General features: G+C 59.2%; 1 protein-coding gene across 1 annotated transcript in view; it reads right to left on the reverse strand.

The window, feature by feature from the left end:
- SLC7A5 (solute carrier family 7 member 5) overlaps positions 1-12610 on the reverse strand; it is a gene marked incomplete at its 5' end in the record, with an annotated part of 32874 nt that extends 20264 nt beyond the window's left edge. Inside the window, one exon of the mRNA XM_082677929.1 lies at positions 12079-12610. Coding sequence (XP_082534055.1) covers positions 12079-12610 — 532 coding nt within the window. The remainder of the gene's footprint in view (positions 1-12078) is intronic.
- Between the last annotated feature and the right edge of the window lie 7261 nt (positions 12611-19871).

Raw genomic sequence — 19871 nt, forward strand, 5'->3', positions numbered from 1 at the left:
TTCGGGGCCTCGGGACCAATGCAGAGACAGCTGTCCCGTATTAAGTACATCAGCACTGCCATTCCGAGCACAGAAGAGGAAACAGAGGCTCAGAGAGGACCCCTGTACACGGTGCTAGGGGCAGACCCAGATCTCTGAGGCCCGTCTGATCTCCCACCGCCAGGTCGGGGGCAGGGGCGGGGGAGGAGGTTGAACAGCAGAATTACCTTCTCCTGGGCATCCAGGCTGGTGCGACCTGCCACGTGGCTGGGACCCAGGGTGAGGGGGCCTTGGAGGGCAGCCCAGGTTCCTTCCCATCACTGGCCCCAGGGAGCCTGGGCACAGGAAGGCGGGGAGGGGGCTTTTCCAGAACAGTCGCACATTATGGGGAATGTGACAGCCCTGAGGCCTTCCCTTCCGGATGCGCCAACAGGCTGACAGATTGCATCACACTCCTCCATTCATGCCAGGCAGGAAGTGGGGAGAGCCGTGGCCAAGCCACACGGGGAGGTGGCTCTTCCCGCCGCCAGCCCTGCCCAGCTGCCCTCGCTGTTACCGCTGCACCACTCACCTGGTTTGATTCACCCCATTTGGGATGTGCACCCCAAGGGGAGCAGGGGCACCTCTCCCCACCTCACAGATAAGGACCTGGAGGATCCAGGAAGGGGGTGTGGCTGGCCCAGAGCCCCAGCCCCAGGGCCATCCCCCTGCAGTGGTCACTGGGGGCGGGACGGACCGAGGCCCAGGGCCCCTCCTCTACCGACCCAAGGCCCTCCCCTTCAGGAACACAGGGTGCCACCCTGCCTGTGCAGAGCGGAGCCCACCCGGCAGGTGTCCGAGCCCCTGTGGACAGAGGGTATTGTTCCTTGAGCTCAGCTCCGTGTCAGAGAGTGGACAGGCAAGGCCGGGCTGGCCGTCTGCAGTAGGGAGGGGAATGGGCTGGATCCCAGAACAAAGTGGACTTTGTAATATTCATTTCCTTTATAGAAAGAAGAACTGAGACATATGATGAAACTTTAATGTCCACTGACTTCAGCTGATGAGTAAACAAACGCTTTATTATCCTTCCTAGTGTCCTTTCTAAAAAACTCTGAAATGAAACAGAATCTAAAGTAAATCAGGGGATTCACTGGGACCCGTGTCTCTCAGCCTTAAGGAAAGCAGTGCTGGGAGGCTCTGGGAGGCTGGATTTGCCTCTCGGCTACACTGGTTTTAGGCCCCGTCACCTGGACAAGGTGCCTGACTCTTCAGAGCCTCAGCTTCCACACCCGCAGGACGGAGGGGGATGACAGGGACAAGAGAGGCTCCGGGTGTCACACAGGGTCTGCTGCTGCCACTACCACTACTCCCGGCAGTACCCCCATCTGCGCTGCGTGGCAGGGGGAGGACAGTCTACCCCAGCGCGCCCGCAGGCGGGCTGCTGGGTGAGGCCAGCACACTGGCGGGAGGGCACCCCGGCTGGCAGCCGGCCCCCTCGGGGTTCCCCGTGCCAGCACCCCCAGATAAGCACCCCGCAACAGCTGGGGCCGGGGAGATAGAGCCCAGCGGCCTCCGGAGAGGAGCGGCAGTGGGCTGCGTGCAGAAGGCGGGAGCAGGCGGGGCCTGGCGGCTGGTGCCACAGGCCAAGCGGGAAGCCCGCCCTTCAGGGCTGTGCCTGTCCTGCCCTCATCCCGCCGTGACACAGTCACCTAGCTGGCCTGCAGGGGCACCCCAGCTCAACCTCGCAAATGAGCAGGGGACCCCGGGGCTGTGCTGGACGGCCCACCACCCTCTGCAAAGTCACCGTTCCTCTGCCAACGGACCCACGAACTCGCACTCACACCCTGGTCCACCGCCCCCCACCCCAGGGGCTCCACCCGTACCCCATCCTCGTGCCCGAGACAGCAGGAAGTGCTGCCCAGTGGGGGAGGGAGGACCCCTTGGCTGGCCTCCTGGGCTGCTCTCACCCCATGGCCCTGGGGACAGCTGGTCACACTTAGAGCCGGGCCATGAGCGCCAACTCCAGCTGCGGCCTGGCGGACCAGGTGGCTTGAGTTCAGAGTCCTGTCTGCAGACCGCAAGGGCCACACGTGCCCAGGGGGCCACCCGGGCCGAGGACAGGGGCTGGCCCACGGGCTCGGGGATGCACGGCAGCTCCCCCATCTGTTATTTCTCAGGACCCCCCTTGGGTAGCGCCTCCGGGACCCTCCCAGACCCTGAGCACAGGGTGGCCGGTGGGGAGCTGCCACTGCTCCGCCCACCAGCGTACAAATGGGACGGGTGCCACCAGTCTCTGGGAGGGCGCTTATCTGAGCAGTTCCCAAAGGCTCCTGCCCAGCCTCGCCTGACGTGACCTCTCACCCCGGCCTGACTGGTTATCTCACTCTCCAGGCCCCAGGGTCCACCTCCTGATGATAACTCTTCACACATAGGCTGCTGTCAGCTGTCAGCCACTGAGGGCCAGCCTCCCAGCCCCCTGGTACACGCTGCGCAGCCGACTGGCTGTCTCACTCGCAAGGGAGAGCTTGAAAGACAAGGGGACCTGTTTTCATTTTAAAACACCAGAACAAAACAAAACAAAATACAAAAAACACACCCAAATCTTAGTTCCCCGAACCCGCACCCCCTGCAGTGGAAGCGCGGAGTCTTAACCACTGGACCACCAGGGAAGTCCCTCTGCTCAATATTCTGTAACAACCTAAATGAGAAAAGAATTTGAAAAAGAATAGATATGTGTGTATGTATAACTGAGTCACTTTGCTGTACACCTGAAACTAACACAACATTGTTAATCAACTATACTCGAAAATAAAATTAAAAATTTTTTAAGTTAAAAAAAAACAAAAGAAACCACACACCCAAATCCATTTCCCTCTCTGACAGAGGGTGACACCCTGACGGGATTTATCAGGCCCAGTGACCAGGGCTGCCCCTGGACTTTGTGTATTGCCAGTAACAAAATCTTCAACAAACCCGGCAACGAGGGCCAAGTGTGAGCACCTGCTGCGTGCTCTCCATCACTCAGCGTCCCCGGCACTCCTGGGAGTCCCCTCACCCTCACCTCCTCTGCTGACTCGAGGACAAACACACCAGACAACGGCATGACCGAGGCCAAGAGAACCATCTGAAAGCTGAAAGCAGAGCACCTGGGGACTGGCTGGCCCCCCACTCATCAGAAAACCCATCTACTGTCCCCACGTCTCTGATGGGGCCGCAGCCGTGGACCCTCCCTCGTCCCCGGCCCAGCGTCTGTAGGGACCGTCCCCCTCCAGGATGGAAAGGGGAGTGCAGGTATCACTTGGGTTTCATGCAGGGTCCACGGGTCAGAGCCCCAGAGCCTAGAACCTCACTACCAAGTGAGTCCTACGAAGCCGCCAGGGCGTCCTCAAATGAGTCTCTGAAGAAGGTGCTTTCTGTACGTGGCTTCAGGACGCCTAAGAAAAAGGGCCAATGCTTGAGGCAAAGCCAGTCTGAGGCCCAGCGGTAACTGCCACCCCACACAGGTGGGAGGGGCCCAGACGCCAGGCAGAGGAGCCCCGTTTTACCCGCAGCGCTGCCGGCAGGCCCCTGGCGGCCCCCGAGACAGGAGCGGAAGTGGCTGGCAGGCGGGGCCTGCTGCAGGAAGCCGGGCCAGCCCGGTGTCTCGGGGCAGCAGCTGTCACGGGGCCGGAGAGCAGCAGGAGCTGACTACCGTGACTGAGGCCGGACGAGCCCTGGGCCCAGGCAGCCGGCCCACCTGCCGTCCGGAGCTCTACCCGCCAAACAGCTGCACCCGCTGGGCACCTGGACCCGGAGCCCCGGCTGCAGGTGGGCCGAGGCTCCTCGACTGTGGCCAGGGAAAGCCTGGGCTTGCGTGACCCAGGCAGCTGGGAGAGTGACCACCGACAAAGCGTCCAGTCGCTCTGGCGTTCTTGTCCTGCCTTTACTCTACTGTCCCAAACCGCCCAGCACACGGGGACCCGGCGTTCACAGTGGGTGCCTGGTGCATCGGGGCCTCCACTCTGGTCCTGGACACCCAGATATCCGCTGGGCTTGGTGAGAGCCCCCTCCACCCCAGGCCCGGCCCCCCCCCCGATGGCCTGTGCCTCCACAACCCAGCACCTTCCCCTCCTGCCCTAACTCTGCTGCCTCCTAATAACAGATAGGTCTCCCCCCCACCCCGGAGCCTATCAGAATCTCTGAGGACCTCGTAAAACAGGTTCCCGCAACCCAGAGCATCTGACTGGGCAGGCCCGAGAACCTGCCTTTCTGACAGTTCAGGGAGAACCAGTGGGTGACTTCACGACGTGTAATTCACCTTGACTGGCTCTAAGAGAGTGCACGCACAGGACCCAACTGTACCCCGAACACCTGAGAAGGCCGACCTCGCTTCCAGGCGCGCTCAAATACAGAGCCCGCTCAGGGTGACAGTCCAGCTCCTGGCCCACCCAGGACCCCACCACTGGCCACTCCAGATCGGAGCCTCCAGAGAGTCTGGAAAACGGAAAGAAAATGAAGGAATTCTCAGGGGCAGGGGCTGCTCAGGTGGGACCAAGGGCTCCAATTCCAGTGTCTGATCTCCGCGGAGAGAGGCAGTGGCCACAGGAGCCAACGGATGCCACACCTCAGTCCAGTTGGGACGATGCCCCTCCAACACCCCCACCCTTGTCGAGCCACTGATTTCCTGCAAAAAGAACTGCTAACAGGCCGAGTCACATTTTCAAATGCGACCAGCCCTGGAACGTGTTTCACGTTTTCCATTTTTAACTGGGGCTGGATGACGCCTGGCTACAGAGCTCCCCCTGCTTGGTGGTGGCGGTCTCAGCGCGCATCAGGAACAGGGCTGACACTTCATTTCAAAACACACCAGGACTTCCCTGGAGGCGCAGTGGTTGGGAGTCTGCCTGCCAAGGTAGGGGACACGGGTTTGATCCCTAGTCTGGGAAGATCCCACATGCCGTGGAGCAACTAAGCCCGTGCACCACAACTACTGAGGCTGCGCTCTAGAGCCCGCGAGCCACAACTACTGAGCCCACGTGCCGCAACTACTGGGAGCCCACGTGCCACACTTTCTGAAGCCCGTGTGCCTAGAGCCCGTGCTCCACAACAAGAGAAGCCACCGCAATGAGAAGCTCGTGCACCTCAATGAAGAGTAGCCCCTGCGCAGCAATGAAGACCCAAACACAGCCAAAACCAAAAATAAATAAATTAAAAATAATAATAATAAACAAAACACACCAGAAAAAGGCAAATTCAGTTCACTCTGAGATCTGCTGACACCCGAGCCCTGAAGTTAGCAGAAACCCCTCAAGTCTCACTTTCTTTGGTTCTTCTGAAGCAGAGCCCTGCAGAATACAGAGGTTCCCAAAGGTCCCCCCGCCTCCACCCCCAGCCCCAAGGACAGCCAGGCCCATAGGAGGGAGCCCCCCTCCAAGTTGGCCCTGATTTCTAACATGCTGTGTGACCTTGGGCAGGTTACTCAGCGGGTCTGAGCCTCTGTTTCCTCATCAGCTAAATAGGAATACTGCTGCTGGCCCCACGGGTGCGTTTTAACATGCAGACATGCCGACAGGCACGCCTGCTGAGTAAAGACGCGCTGAGGACGGCTGAGGCTGTGTGTGCAGGGGACTCCGTGGTTAGTCTCCATCCCTGGCTCGCACCTCTGTGGTCTGGAATCCCCCCGCCACCCACCCAAACCTGCTGCAGCACCTGAGGGTGAGAGGACACTGCAGCATCCACCCAGCCCCCTCATTTGCTAGCTGGGGTCAGTGGAGCTCAGAGAGGTTGTCCAATGTGCCGGAAGTCACACAGCAGTCACCAGGGGAGTGGGGTGAGGACGCCCAGGCCTCCTAAGTCCCACTCCCATGTTCTGGCCACTTGACTGGGGTCTTCAACCCCAGCTGCCCGTGACAGGTTCCCCACCCTGGCTCCCCCAGCACACACTGTATGCACTATTACAGGCCTGGCTCTGCCTGGGAGGGCCTGGGCGTCAGTCCTCTGACCATGTGGTCCAAGGTGCAGCCAGGGAAGAGACCCACCAACCAGAGCAAGTCCCACAGGGCCCCACCCACCATGAACACACATCTGCTGACACCCGTGGAGGGGAGGGGACGGCTGGGTGGGGGGCACAGAAGCAGGCTGTCGCGGTTGGGGGGCGGGGGGGGGGCCTGGCAGGGCTGACTTCAGAACCCTACGACCCTGGACAACAGCCCGGGCTGAGAGTCCCTCCCCACACAGCGATAGGGCAATCCCTGGTCACCTGGGATGAGGCCAGACATGGACCCTCGACGACCCTCTGTGCCTCAGCAGGTGAGCTGGCCCCCCAACCCCCCGACCCGGGAATAAGTGCTCATAACCGGACTCTGGTGACCTTCCCTCCCCACCCAGACCCCCGAACCCGGCCCCTCAGCCCGAGCTGTCAGCCCCTCCTGGAACAGGCCGCCTGGGGGCAACTTCTCTCCCCACGTCCCTCCCAGCCACACGCACCCCACCCCCGCCTCGTCCTTTCCCTCAGCTCTGAAGGGGTCTGACACCACGGCTGGTAACGCGTGGGGTGTTGCTGCTGTGTGGGGTGCCCAGCCAGGGCCCCTCCACCTGCCGCTGTGCCAGACACACCTGCTGTCGTGCTGCGTTCCTGGACAGTCCCTCCAACACCAGACCCTCGCCGTGACGGGCCGGCCAATCACACGCCCTCTGCAGGCACAACGTGATCACCCCACCGTGCTCCAGGCTCTGAAACACAGGCCCCGCGAGACCCAGCACCCAGGCCCCGGGTCACGCAGCCGGAGAGCCGGAGCCAGGGCCCTCGCAGGCCTGCCAGCTGACTCAGGCTGACAGGGTGCCCTAGAAGGGGACCAGCTGAGGACACAGCCCTGCAGCCAGCGTCCATGCCGAGGGCTGAATCTTGTACCGGCCTTGGGCAGCTCACGTGGACAGGGACAAAGCGCTAGGGGGCCACGGGGTTACAGGGGGCCACGGGCCCACGTCTCTGGGCAGGGGCCTCGGTTCCGTACTGGCTACACTCGGGGCGACTCACAGACGATCAGGCTGCCAGCCAGCAGCCAAGGTCAGGGTGACGCAGAGGGCAGATTGGGTTCCCTGCAGCAGGCCGGAGGCTTCCCAGAGCTGGCGCATCCCCGGGGGGGAGGGTGGCGCAGCCCGGAGGACGCCCCTGCCTGAAGGCAGGTCTGGACACACAGGCAAGGGGGGAAACCACACCCCTCCCTCCGGCTGCCCGGCCAACCCACACTCCCAAGCAAGAATGCAGGATCCTGCCAGGACTGAGGAGAGAGCTGGGTGGGGAACTCCTGCCAGGAGGTACAGGGGACCCCAACCATCGAGCCAAGAAGCTGCTGGACTGGGCAGTGGTCCTGCTGGGGGCAGAGGACAGGACAAGGCCCGTTGGTGGGGACAGGCGTGCTCTGGGCAGCTCCCCCAGCCAGTAATCCAGACAAGGGCCCGGGAAGGTTACCCTGACTGACTGGGGGTGTGGAATCACGTGCCCCCCGGTCCCCGGCACCTGCTGTGAGTCACCGGAGGGGACAGGAACTGGAGGCCAGCATGGGCATGGGACAGGGCCCGTGGCCACTGGGTAGATAGAACCCATAGGGCCCCTGTCAGCCACCCTGCCCTGGAAGCTCGTTTGCAAAGTTCTGAGAGGAAGACGGAGGTTTTTCTAGATGCTTTCCTATAAGGGGTCCGACTCCCCACAGTGCGGGGGCAGTGCTTCCCGGAGAGCCCAGGACACACACACACCTCAGATCCACTAGTGTGTGCCCCTGAAGACCTGGCGCCTGGACATGGCGACCGACACTGTCCCGGACGCCTGATACCCCCAGCACGGACACAGCCGTGTCCCCACGCCGGATGGCAGAGGCGGCTCCGGAGGGGAAGGGCACCACAGCCCCGGCTCCCGCCCACCGCGCCACAGTCTCCCTGGCTGTAAAGTGGGGGTGATGACACTGATTTCAAAGGCTGGGCCGTTTATGCCGTGACGGGGGCACTGCTCTTGGGGGGCGGGGGGAGGCTCCCAACCCGGACGGGGCCCCGGGGTTCTGGGAAGCTCTCACCGCGAGTCTGGGGTGAACGAGCAGGGTGGACACCTCTGAGCAGGGTCTGCACATTCCATGGGATCATCAAAGGGGTCCGTGACCCAGAGGAAAAGGGTCAGAATCGCCCTCCCTCAGTCATGCGCTCTGTGAAGTACCCGCCATGCCCCGTGACTCGAGCCGGAGCGCTTTCATGTCTGGCCCAGGAAGTCGGATTTCAGGGCTAATTACCATGCTATCGTCTACACTCAGCTCACAGCTCGCGATTCTGGGGTTGCCAGCTCCTTGGAAACACCCAGAAGCCTCTGCTTCACGTGGCGAGGGGTTCAGGCCGGGCGGCTGGCAGGCGTCCAGACACCCTGAGCCGGCCTCGGGCTGTGTGCCGGCCTCGCTGTGACAGGCCTGGTTTGAAGCCCGGGGACACAGCGGTGGACACGCCGGGAAGCCTGGGGGAGAGGGTGTGCTGCCACCCCCCACCCCCTTCGGCTCATGACCCCAACGACCAACTTAGCCTGGAGCCAGCTGGCCACGGCTCACCCCCAGCCACCAAACCCCTGCCTCATCTGCACCCTCCCCTGCGGGGGACAGCTGTGCCCCAGCCCTGGGCGGGGCCACCCCCCCCCTCCCCCGGCAGGGCCGCGGTGCCGCCTGTGCGATGGGCAGCTAAGCTCTGCTCCTGACAGGGAGACGCTGGCCTCCCTCCTCTCCAACGCTCTCCTTCCTTCTTTCCGCTAATAGAGGGGAGGAGAGCAGTTTGCAGGGCGGCTCAAGAGGTTAAGGGCGAACGCCAGAAGGAGGGCACAGCCGCCATGTGACCGGGTCCCCGGATGCCATGCTCGTTAGACACGCAGTGGCCGAGGCTCCTCACAGACACCCCCCACGAATCCCCATGTCAGATGCGGAAACTGAGGCTAGGAGGGCCCGCGAATTCCTCAAATCAGAACCCGGGTCTGTCCACGTGCAGAACGCAGGCTCTTTGCCTGACACCAGTGGAAAATATCTCAGGTCACGGGTCGCTAGAGGAACAACAGCTGAGGACCCCCTGCCCCCACTCCACGCAGGTCTGCGGGAGGAAGGGTGACTGGGGCGGGGGCAGCTCATCTAGGGGAGCCTGGGCAACCCGCTCTGTCCCCTGTGAGAAGGCAGGAAGGAAGCGCTTTCCAGGCCACACCGAGGGCCACCAAGCCGGAAGGGGACGCAGAGTCCCACTCCTGGCCACCAGCAGACCTGCCAGGTTCTACAAGATGGACGGGTGATGTGCATGACAACTGGGGGGTCCGGGCGGCCGTCCTCCGCAGTGGGAGAGGGAGAAGGGCGGGCGGCCAGGCCTGCAGCCACTTCCCTGACACCTGCGTGTCCTGGGCGGGAGTGACCACAACTCAGACAGGGCCCCATCTGGCAGAGGGAGATGGGAGCCTGTTCAGACGCCTTCCCTTAGGAGCTTCTCCATGAGATAAAGGACTCAGTTAGGTCGCAGCTGTTTCTGAACCACAGTGGCTCCCAGGTACCTGCTCTGGGCAGCTCCTCTCTGTGTATGCCTCGTCCAGCCTCTCCAGATCCCCCTGGACCCATCAGAGAGAGAGGCGGCCAGGAAGGCTAGAGACATCGCAGACGAAAACCCGGCCAGGCGAGAGCCTCACCTCTCCCGAGAGACTTCTGTCGCAAAGATAAACCCAGTGTCCCCTGAATCTCAAACTAACGCTACCAAGTTCTCGCTAAGCGATAGATAACCCGTGCAAACCAAACTCCCGGGGCCATCGGCAAAGAGTCACGGGGCTCGTGTCCCTCTCTCACCTTCATGGCTCGTTAAAAACATGGAAACACCAGGGCCACGGCCATGAGAGGGCCCCATTTCGTCAGACCTACCAGAAAAGGGGCTCGTCCCCTCCCCCCGTCTATACTGTCAGTGGGATCATTCTAAGCACCAAAGCCAAACTGAGTCACAACAAGCAGAAAGGAGCTGTCCTGGGGCGAGACCAGGGGACAGGAACGGTCCACTAGCAACACCGAGAAGAGCGTGGCTTCTGAACCCAGGATACACTGTTCAAAGAGCAGGCCCGGGGCCGCTCGTGAGGCACCAGCACGGGCTGCTGGGCCAGGGGTGCACGTGCCCCCTGTGGGGAGGGGCTCAGGGAGCACGCGACGCAGAGGGTCCTTTCTCCTCTCAAGGAGAAGTTCTAGAACCCACCCTGTGTGCAAGAATCGAACAACACTCAGAAACTTTGTGGCTTTTTGCCGCCTTCTCAGGCACCCCGCAGAGCAGGCCCCCTCCCTGCATGGCCATAACCTTTCTCTGTGCCCCTGAGAGCAGCCCGGGCCAGCGGCTCCGAGTTCCGCCAGCCTCGGACAGGCCCACGTCCCCCTCTAGACACAGCAGGCTCTAGACTAGCGCTCACTCCTGCAGACAACGTATCCCTTTTTGTTACTGAAAACCTCCTTTCCATCAGAAAAAGCAACAAACACCCAGCTCACACCCAAAGGGGTGCTGTTCACGTGACCCTCCACGCTGGTGACCGGAGTCTTGGTGAGGGTGTACCCGCCACAGCCCCTCCAGAATCCACCCCGAGCCTTTACCTGCTTAAACCTAAAAGTTTAAGAAAGTAAGGCATCCATTTTCCAAGACTAGAAAGTGGGCCCTTTAAAGGCAGTATCACGTCATTACGTCCTGGGCCGAAACATTAAATAAGACCTAGCAATGATGAAAATTGCACAATTAAAATTCTTTAATTGGGGCTTTTCCTTACTCAGCCCAAAGCACCGTCTGAGAAGCCCACCAGAAGCCACAGGTTCCCCGTCCTCAGGCAGATCGACTGTTGCTGTGACTATTCCTAGATTTGGACCAAAAGTTTTTATAAGCTGAGATCCTCATCGCTGAGACTCCCCCAAAAGGCAAAACGCTCCCCCCCCCACACAGCGTAGTTGCTCTGTCAGGGTGTCAGGTCTCCTGGGGTCACCACTTCCCAGAGCGTGCCTCAGAGTTCTGAAAGCCCCTCAACACTACCACCACCACGCAGTGAGCTTATGCGGGAAGCTGGTCCCCAGGCTCAGAATCCCAACAGCATCGGCATGTCCTGCTGGTCAGAAGCCGCTCCAAGGGATGGCACAGTCCCCTGAGTCTTGGGGCTCGGACAGAAACCACAAACCAGCCCTGTTAGCTCTGCACTTCTGTGCACCGTCAAGGTGCAGACAGAGCCTCAAATTAGGGGGCAGCTCTGAAAGCAGGAAACTTCCGTCTTGCAAGCCTCCTTAGACGTTCGCCAAGGGGTAGGGGGAAAACTGCAGCAGCCACAAAGCAAAGAAAATTGCGTGGCTTTTGGTACAAGTGATTTTTTTTTTTCCTGAAATCCCACCAGAAAACAGCCCACCAACGTACCAGGACCTCCTCCACCAACATACTGGGGCCTTATCCACCAACATTTGGACTGTACCCAATGGCTGTGTTTCAGCACAGCTTGGGACCCCAAAGCCACCCTGCACCCATTTAAGTTTCAGCCAAGCACCTCTCTTTTACAACTCACTAGGCAACCTTCAGGGCACTCAACACTGCTGCCTACGCGAGCAGCTCATTCACTGCCCACACAGAATCTTATTACTATTTGGTTTTGTATGAGTCAGCCTTTCCTGATTAGCTGGTTTGAATGAGGTGTGGAGTGTTTTTTTTGGTATTTTTCTTTTTAAACTACGATTTCTCTCTTGAAAAAGGGAGTTTCCCTTGGGAACTCAAACAGACAGGTAGTTGGCTTTTGAAATTCAAGCACTCCACGTGGGTGCCTTGCAAGAAAGTAAGGATATTGCTTCAGCTCCAAGAGCTCTGGATGGACTAAGTGGAAAGGTTAGTTCCGGCCTGAGGCTCAGGGCGGAGACCCTGTTTGCTGTCTGCCGAATTCCCAAGGCGGTGAGGAAACGAATGAATGAAACGCACGTGGGTTCTGGGGCTAGTGCCCTCAGTCTAAAACTGCGGGGTCGGCCCGGGGCCGCGGAATGTGAGCATGGTCCAGGAGTGCCGGGAGGGGCCCGGGACGCGGGCGCGCGGCGGCCTCGGCTCGGCGCCCCCCACCCACCCGCCCGCCGGGGTCCCGAGGCCGATACTCACGCACGCAGAGGCAGGCCACGAGCTTGGCGGCATCCTCGGGCACCGGGCAGGTGGGGAAGAGCGGCTTGAGCAAGTACGTGGCGAAGACGAGCGCCACGATGTACTGCGAGGAGGGCCGGATGATGAGCAGCTCGATCCAGAGCTTGAGAAAGGCGGGCAGCGAGCCGTAGACCTCGAGCATGTAGGCGTAGTCGCCGCCCGACTTGGTGATGGTGGTGCCGAGCTCTGCGTAGCAAAGCGCGCCCACGATGGAGAACACGCCGCACACGGCCCAAACCACCAGCGCCAGCCCCGGCGAGCCCGCCTCCTTGAGCACGCCGGTGGGCGTCACGAAGATGCCCGAGCCGATGATAGTGCCCACGATGATGGCCACGCCATTGAGCAGCGTGATGTTGCGCTTCAGGGTCACACCCTCGCCCTCCGCGCAATCCGCGCGCTGCGCCGCCAGCATCCGCTCCCGCGCCTGCCGCTCCTCCTCCTCGGCCGCCGCGGGGGCCGCAGCCGCGCGCCGCTTCGGGCCCGAGCTCGCCATGCTGCCGCGCCGGCCGCGCAGGACAGAGCCGGACAGGGCCGGACACGGGGCGCTCGCCACCCAACAGAGAAAACCCGCTTTGCCGGCGTGGCCACTACGTTAACCGGCTCCGCGCAGCGCCTTTTATACGCCGCCGCCGGCCCCGCCCTCCAAGCCCCGCCCTCTGCCCGCGCCGCCCGCCCTGCCCTGCACGCTGCGGTTTACTCGCCTGGCTGGGGCTCGGTGTCCGCCTCTGTTGAGAGGCACCGGCCGGCCCCGCCCCGCGCACGTGGAGCTCGCGGTGTCCCGCGGAGCATGGCGGGCGGTCCGGGCCCCACGTGGTTCCGGGGATCCCAGCTCCGCCCCGCGCACGTGGAACGCTGGGCTCCTTGCCTTCCTAGCTAGCTCCCTCGTCGCCCCTGCCCCCCTCCCGCGGTGGCCCCTCCCGCGCACTGGGGACCCCGCTGCTCGTGTGGGAGCGGGCGGTGCAGCAGGGCCGACCTGGGGTCACAGCACAGGATGGATGGGATTTGGGGCGCCTTTGGGGCTCAAAGAAGGCACGCTTGCTCCGCTGGCGGGCGCCCAGCCCCGAGGTGGTAGGCGCCCTCGTGGTCTGCTCACCCTGGGGACTTGAGAAGTATTAAGATGATCAGAACCACCTCTCCTCGGGGGGAGCTTGAGGGCCTGAGGTCCCGAATCCCAGGCTTCATGAGTGCGATCTCAGAGAAGAGGGCAGCGCTGAGGCCACATCTGAACTCATTCCTGGGCTCAGAAATTCTCATTTTATCCCAAGGGGAACCTCCTTGCCAAAGAGCAGCGTTCAGGGGCTCACAGATTTGAGAGGTAGCGACACAGACTCTGGGAAACCAGGAATCTGCAAAAGCTCAATTAAATTGACAAAATGGGGGCTCCCAGAAGGAGCACCGTGAGAACTCCCTCCCCCAAACCTACCTGGAAAACCCAAAGGCACGCTGCAGGGTGAAGGGGCTTTAGACTTAAAGAACTCCAGAGGCTCCTGGATAGGAGGGGCGGCCAGGTAACTAGGGCTCAGAATGGGGAATGCAGGATGACCAGTCACCCCAGGCCTGGAAGCAGGAAAGAATCAGAAATACTACCTGATGGGCTTCCCTGGTGGCGCAGTGGTTGAGAGTCCACCTGCCGATGCAGGGGACACGGGTTCGTGCCCTGGTCCGGGAAGATCCCACATGCCGCGGAGCGGCTGGGCCCCTGAGCCACGGCCGCTGAGCCTGCGCGTCCGGAGCCTCTGCTTCACAACGGGAGAGGCCGCGGCAGTGAGAGGCCCGCGTACCGCCAAAAAAAACAACAAAAAGGAATACTACCTGATTAAACTGACATGTACACAGGGAAGGAATTTAGAATCCCATCGCAGGTGAGTTTAGCCAAGGCATGTCATTTGGACCTTCCACGTCCCCCCAATCAACCCCCCCGTAAGAGGCCAGCCCTTCATCTGCAGTGTTCCGACCAAATGAAATCTTGGCGGCTGGAAGGTCACACAACACCAATATTAACTTTCAAAATGTCTAAGTTGGTGGCTTAGGGGGAATCAGAAATCTCTCCGCTCTTTTTCTTCCCACTGTCCTTTCCAAGGGTGCTGCTTGCAGAGACCAGATGACCAAGGGCTGAGCAAACTTCCTGAGCCTTTATCAGGTGCTGTGCTGAGCCCTCGGCGTGCAAAGCCTTACCTAATAGAGGGGGTGCCGTTGCACGAGGAAACTGAGGCTTAGCAGAGCAATGGAACTTGCCTGACCAGTCCCGTGAACCTCCATGGTGTACTTCCGGTCGTCCTGCCACCCCTCTTCTTGTGCTTTATTTACCACTAAATACATCTTAGGATGTATTTTGCTTTCAGGAGGATAGCGGTGATCTGGCGATGCTCTAAGGAGAGTCCCAAGCACCTCCACCCTGGATTCCCACAGCTGCCACCTGCAGGTGCCGGCCACTGCACCGGGCTCCAGGCAAGTGACAGTGAGTACCTCCTCCAGACACAGAGAAGCAATCAGGAATTGCACGCGCGAGTGTAAAATTAACAACCGTGATAAGTAAGCCGAGGGCCCTAAGAGGCCAGAGAGCCGGTCGGAAGGAACACTCCAGTCCAGCTTTCCCAGAGTGAGAATTAACAAGGGAGGCGGAAGGAGCGGAACGTGCACGTGGACTGTTGGTGCCTCCCATGGGGGCTCCTGGGAAGCTGCAGGAGACTTAACAGCTGGAAGGTGACACCACCGCAGGAGTGTCTCCACTGTCCCACAGCAGACACACCACCACTGTCAGTTTCTGCTTGGTTTTCATATGATACCGTACTAGATTTCCAGGGGAAAACTTGCTTTGAAATATATATATATATATATATATATATGCATACTTATACACGTGTGTATATGTACACGTATGTGTCTATCTCAGGATTCCCTGATGCAAGTTAAACGAGCGGTAAAACGCCTTACTGGAAATCTCTCTAAAATCTTAGCTAAGAGCACCATCTAGTGGTGGAATGACAAAGGAGCTTTTTGTCCGAGGCAGGTTCAATCCGCTCACTCGGCCTTACTCTTTCCAGAGCTAACCAGTAATTTCTTAAAAGTGGTGTCATTTACGACCCCTTTGGGGAAGCCTCTTTCTCCTGTTTGGAGGCTCAGCGGCTCTGGTTCCAATCTCGAGAGAGAGAAGCCCGTCACAGGAAGATAGGCTGGAAGTTGGGCCAATGTAGGATCTGCCTTGAAGCTTTTTCTGCACGTTCTCTGAACTCTGTTCTGTTACCTCCAAACCGTCAGTGATTTTTTCGGATTCTTGACGGAAAAACGTGGGCTGCAGAAAACGGGTAGGGGGTTGGGGAAATGGGTGAAGGTGGACAAAAGGTACAAACTCCCAGATATAAGGTGAGTAAGACCTGGGGGGTCCAATGGGCAGCATGGGAACCATCGTTAATAACACTGTACTGTGTATTTTGCTAGGAGATTAGATCTTAAAAGTTCTTATGACAAGAAAAAAATTGTAGGTATGTGAGGTCATGGATGAGAACCGAACTTTTTGTGGCAATCATATTGCAATATAAACAAATATCAAATCATTATGTCATACATCTGAAATTAACGCAAGGTTATATGTCAGTAAAACTGGGGGAAAGGAGATGGGAGGGGGATTTCATGGCAGCAGTATAAACCATGGGCTTGAGAGTCAGGCTGCCTGAGTTCCCACCTGGGCCCCGCTGCATACCAGCTGAAGGAACTTGGGCAAACCCTACCCCGCTCTGGGCCTCAGTTTCACTTTCTATAAAATGGGAATAATAGTACCTACTGCAAATGAACTGATATATGTAAAGCACTCAGATCAGTGTCTATTCCCCAAAAAAAACAACTTGATAAACAGCAGCCCCGAGTAGTAGTAATAGTGTCTATAAAATGGCTGGAAAATGGAAGAAATTTACACCAAAGTGGTAACAGCAGGCAGTGCAGAGCTGCACTGGCTCTCATGCACGCAGAGGGGCTGGTGGCCCAGGCTCCAGAAGGAAGCTCTGGTGGGGTCAACCCAAGCCTTGACTTCCACATCTGCAAGACGGGGGGAAGTAATAGTACTTCTTTCTTACATTGTTTGAGGTTTAAGTGAGACACGGCACGTACAACCTCTCAGGCAGCGCCAGAGTAGAGAGTGAGCACCCTGCCCCCTTTGACTAGGTCGACCTGTGTCATCCTTCTGTCTCATTGGTGAAGAGGCAGAAAGTTGGGAAGTGGGTAAACAAGACAGTTCTTTGCATGTTGTTGCAATCACGGCCTTCTTACCGCTCAAGGTGTGTGGTTTTGAACCCTCCGAAGAATCCAAGGGTGACGGCCTGGAGTATGTATAGTCCTATGACGTCCTGGCTCTCCTTTTTTTCTTTTTTTTGCGGTATGCGGGCCTCTCACTGTTGTGGCCTCTCCCGTTGCGGAGCACAGGCTCCGGACGCGCAGGCTCAGCGGCCATGGCTCACGGGCCCAGCCGCTCCACGGCACGTGGGATCTTCCCGGACCGGGGCACGAACCCGCGTCCCCTGCATCGGCAGGTGGATTCTCAACCACTGCGCCAACCAGGGAAGCCCCTGGCTCTCCTTTTGAACTCATTCTTTTTCCTGGAAAAAAAATGTACCTGATAAAACCTTCACTGGTGTGGAAGCTCCCCCCCTTCAGGTGGCTGAGCTGCTGTGTTTGTTCTCAGTCGTATGGAACAAACGTTTGTGTTCTTTTCACGTAGCAAGTGTCTTTTCTTCTTCTTGAAATTTGTTTTTAAAAGCCGTGCTTTCATGGTGCTCAGCTGTTATTTTTCTTCCTGTCTGCGTGCTTGAAAAGGTGGGACCGCCCTTAGCAGTCTCCGAAGTTAAGTTCTGTTTTCCGAGCAGGTGTGTGCCCCGCCATCACATTGACTGTTGAGCCCGGACCAGGACTCGAAGATGTTTTATGTCATTTCATTATTGCATCAGCCATGGCTAGACCCCGATCGGGGCTGGAGGAATAAGACAGGCAGTGAGTTCAGTGAGTGGTCAGCCCGGGCTCAGACGCACGGTGGGCCTTTAATCGCAGCTGCGATGCTATGGCCTCTCTCTCAGCCAACCAGGCCACCTGCCCTCCAGGACCAGACTGACGAGCATGTGTACTCTTCTGGCCAAAGTGGCTTTATTTTAGCTCTTTGTGGCTCCGGGCAGTTTCACTTCCCTCACTGGAAACCCCCCATCCTTGTGGAGGGCAGGACACGTGACTTCCCTGCACAGGCTTTTCGGCTCCCTTCAGATGCTCAGCGAGGTCGCCCGATTTTCTGAAGTTCCTATGGTGGACATGGTGATTGACTCTGTAACTCTGGGGAGAACCAATGCCTGGGGATTTCTGAGACATGGTAGAAGCAAAACTAGAGATCTTAGGGCTAGACTGTCCACGGGCGGCTCCATTAAGTTAAAACAAGAAAAATAAGAGTTTGCCTGGGTTTCGGGCTCCGGGCTTGTGACAGGCCGCTGTGAGGGTTTCGCCTTCCGTGGGCTTGGCTTTCTCCATGTGCTCAGAAAGCGGGCCCTGCTCCTTGGCGACCCCGGAGGAGCGAACCGTAGTAGGAAACGGGGCTTGAGAGTTCAGGCCTGCCTGTCAGCGGATAAACACGTGTGGCCCCTGCACGCAAGGGACTGTCATTCAGCCATAAAAAGGGGGTGCCGACACACACCACGACGTGGATGAACAGTGAAAACCCTGTGCTCCGTGAAAGGGCTGGATGCGTGGTAGCGTTTGGTTCCATTTATACGAAATGTCCAGGAAAGGTGAGTCTGGAGAGACAGAAAGTACGTTAGTGGTTGCCGGGGCTGGGGGAGGGGGAGGGGGAGAGGGTGGCAGCAGGGACCAGGTTTGGGGTGATGAAATGTCTTGGAACTAGACAATGGTGAGGGTTGCACAGCAATGTGAATGCCCTATATGCCACCGAATTGTCCACTTTGGAATGGTTAGTGGTTAATTTTATATTATGTGAATTTTTACCTAAAAAAAGCATGCAGGCCTACAGTCAGAGGCCCTGGGTTCAAATCCCGCCTCTGCCTCTGTGGCTAGTGGGGCTCCGGGGAGGGACACCACTCAGCTTCTAGAGACTCAGTGGTAGGAGCAGGGTGAAGCCCCCATTCCTGACAGAGCTGCAGCCAGTGGGCTGGAGTGAGGGTACGGCCAGAAACTGGGCCAGTGGACTGGCTGGCTGGGTGCCCAGGTCCCACCCTCAACGTTCCCAGCAGAGGCTGAGCTGGACCACGTGTCAGAGGAGACACGGAGAGAACGGTGGTTGCAGCAGCCCACCCATGACCATCCCGTGACGAGTGGCAGTCCCTTGTCAGGGCCTGGTCACTCGTCCAGGTCCTACCCCCATAGGTATGGGTTTGGGACTCGGGGTCCTCCTGGGCTTTACTCCAGACACCTGGGTTGACCAGCCAGAGGACTGGTTGCTGGACTTTGGTCCGAGTCCGATTTCTTCACACGGATAAAATGCAATCAGCACTTCTGTTCTCATCGTGCACCTCCCTGCATGGGCTCGTTTGGGAAGCACTACTGCCCTATCCCACTGTTACCGGTTAAAGTGTGTCCCCCCAGAACAGAATGCTGCAGTCCTAACCCCAGAGCCTCAGAATGTGACCTCCTTTGGAAATAAAATGAGTTAAGATGAGGTCATCGTGGAGTGGGGTGGCCCCTAACCCGGGATGGCTGGTGCCCCCATAACGGCCATAGGAAGACAGACACCCAGGCCTGGTGGAAGGCAGAGGTTGGGCGGATGCGGCCAAAAGCCAAGGCCACCGATGACACCAGAGCTGGAAGAGGCAGGAAGGACCCTCCCCTGCAGGCTGCAGGGGGAGCTCGGCCCTGACGCCGGACTTCAGGCCTCCAGACTCTGGGAGGATAGACTTCAGATGTTTAAAGGCCCCAGTTTGTGGAACGCTGTCTTGGTGGCCCCAACCCGCTCTGTGAGATGTTACAAAAGGTGGAAATCTTTCCACGTGCGGGCCCCCCCTTGGACCTCACTGTTCCGTTACTCTGTGCCAGGTGCGGGGAGGTCCCGCCTGGCCAGTACGCGGCACCCCCCCGAGCTCTCCCTTAACACCTGCATCCCTGCGCCACCAGCACCGTAGAGAACGCGGCCTTTCCCGAGTGAGGTGAGGGGCGCGCAGGGCCAGCAGCAGCTGGGGAAACTGCCCTGGAGGACCAGCTTGTGGCTGGGAGGAGGGAGAGCAGATGGGATGCTGTCCTGCCGGGAGCCCCACGGGGGTCCCGCAGACGCTGATATGAGCCTGCAGGTCCTCAGGACCCAGGGTGCCCTCCCGCCTCAGAATGGCCACCTCCGGGAGGGACATGTGGAGGGAAGGGTGGGGGCATGAGGTGGCCTACAGTGCTCAGCCCGCTCCTGGGGTCCAGCTCGGGCGGGCACGGACTGGGTGAGGGGCTCCGGCATGATCTTTTCTGACCCCGTCCCCAATTCCATCCCGAGTGGACACAGTGACGGGAAGGTCTCAGCTGTCTCTGCCCCCCAGGCCCACGTGGCTGGACAGCTCCCTCAGGCCCCGGGATGAGGCCCTGCTCCCTGCGCCCAACCGCCGAGCAGTCCCTTTTGGGGGCATTACCTGTGTCACCCCAAAGCGGCCTGGGCTCCCATGCGGCCCATGGGGCTGCCCTGCTGGCCGAGGGTCTGAGAATCTGCCCCCGCTCAGCATACACCTCTGCTTTACCACATTTTGCCCCTTTAGTTTCCAGAAATGAGTGGGAAATGGAAAAACGAAAAGGCT

Source organism: Grampus griseus, assembly GCF_964374135.1.
Source record: "Grampus griseus genome assembly, chromosome: 19".
In the NCBI taxonomy this organism is placed as follows: Eukaryota; Metazoa; Chordata; class Mammalia; order Artiodactyla; family Delphinidae; genus Grampus; species Grampus griseus.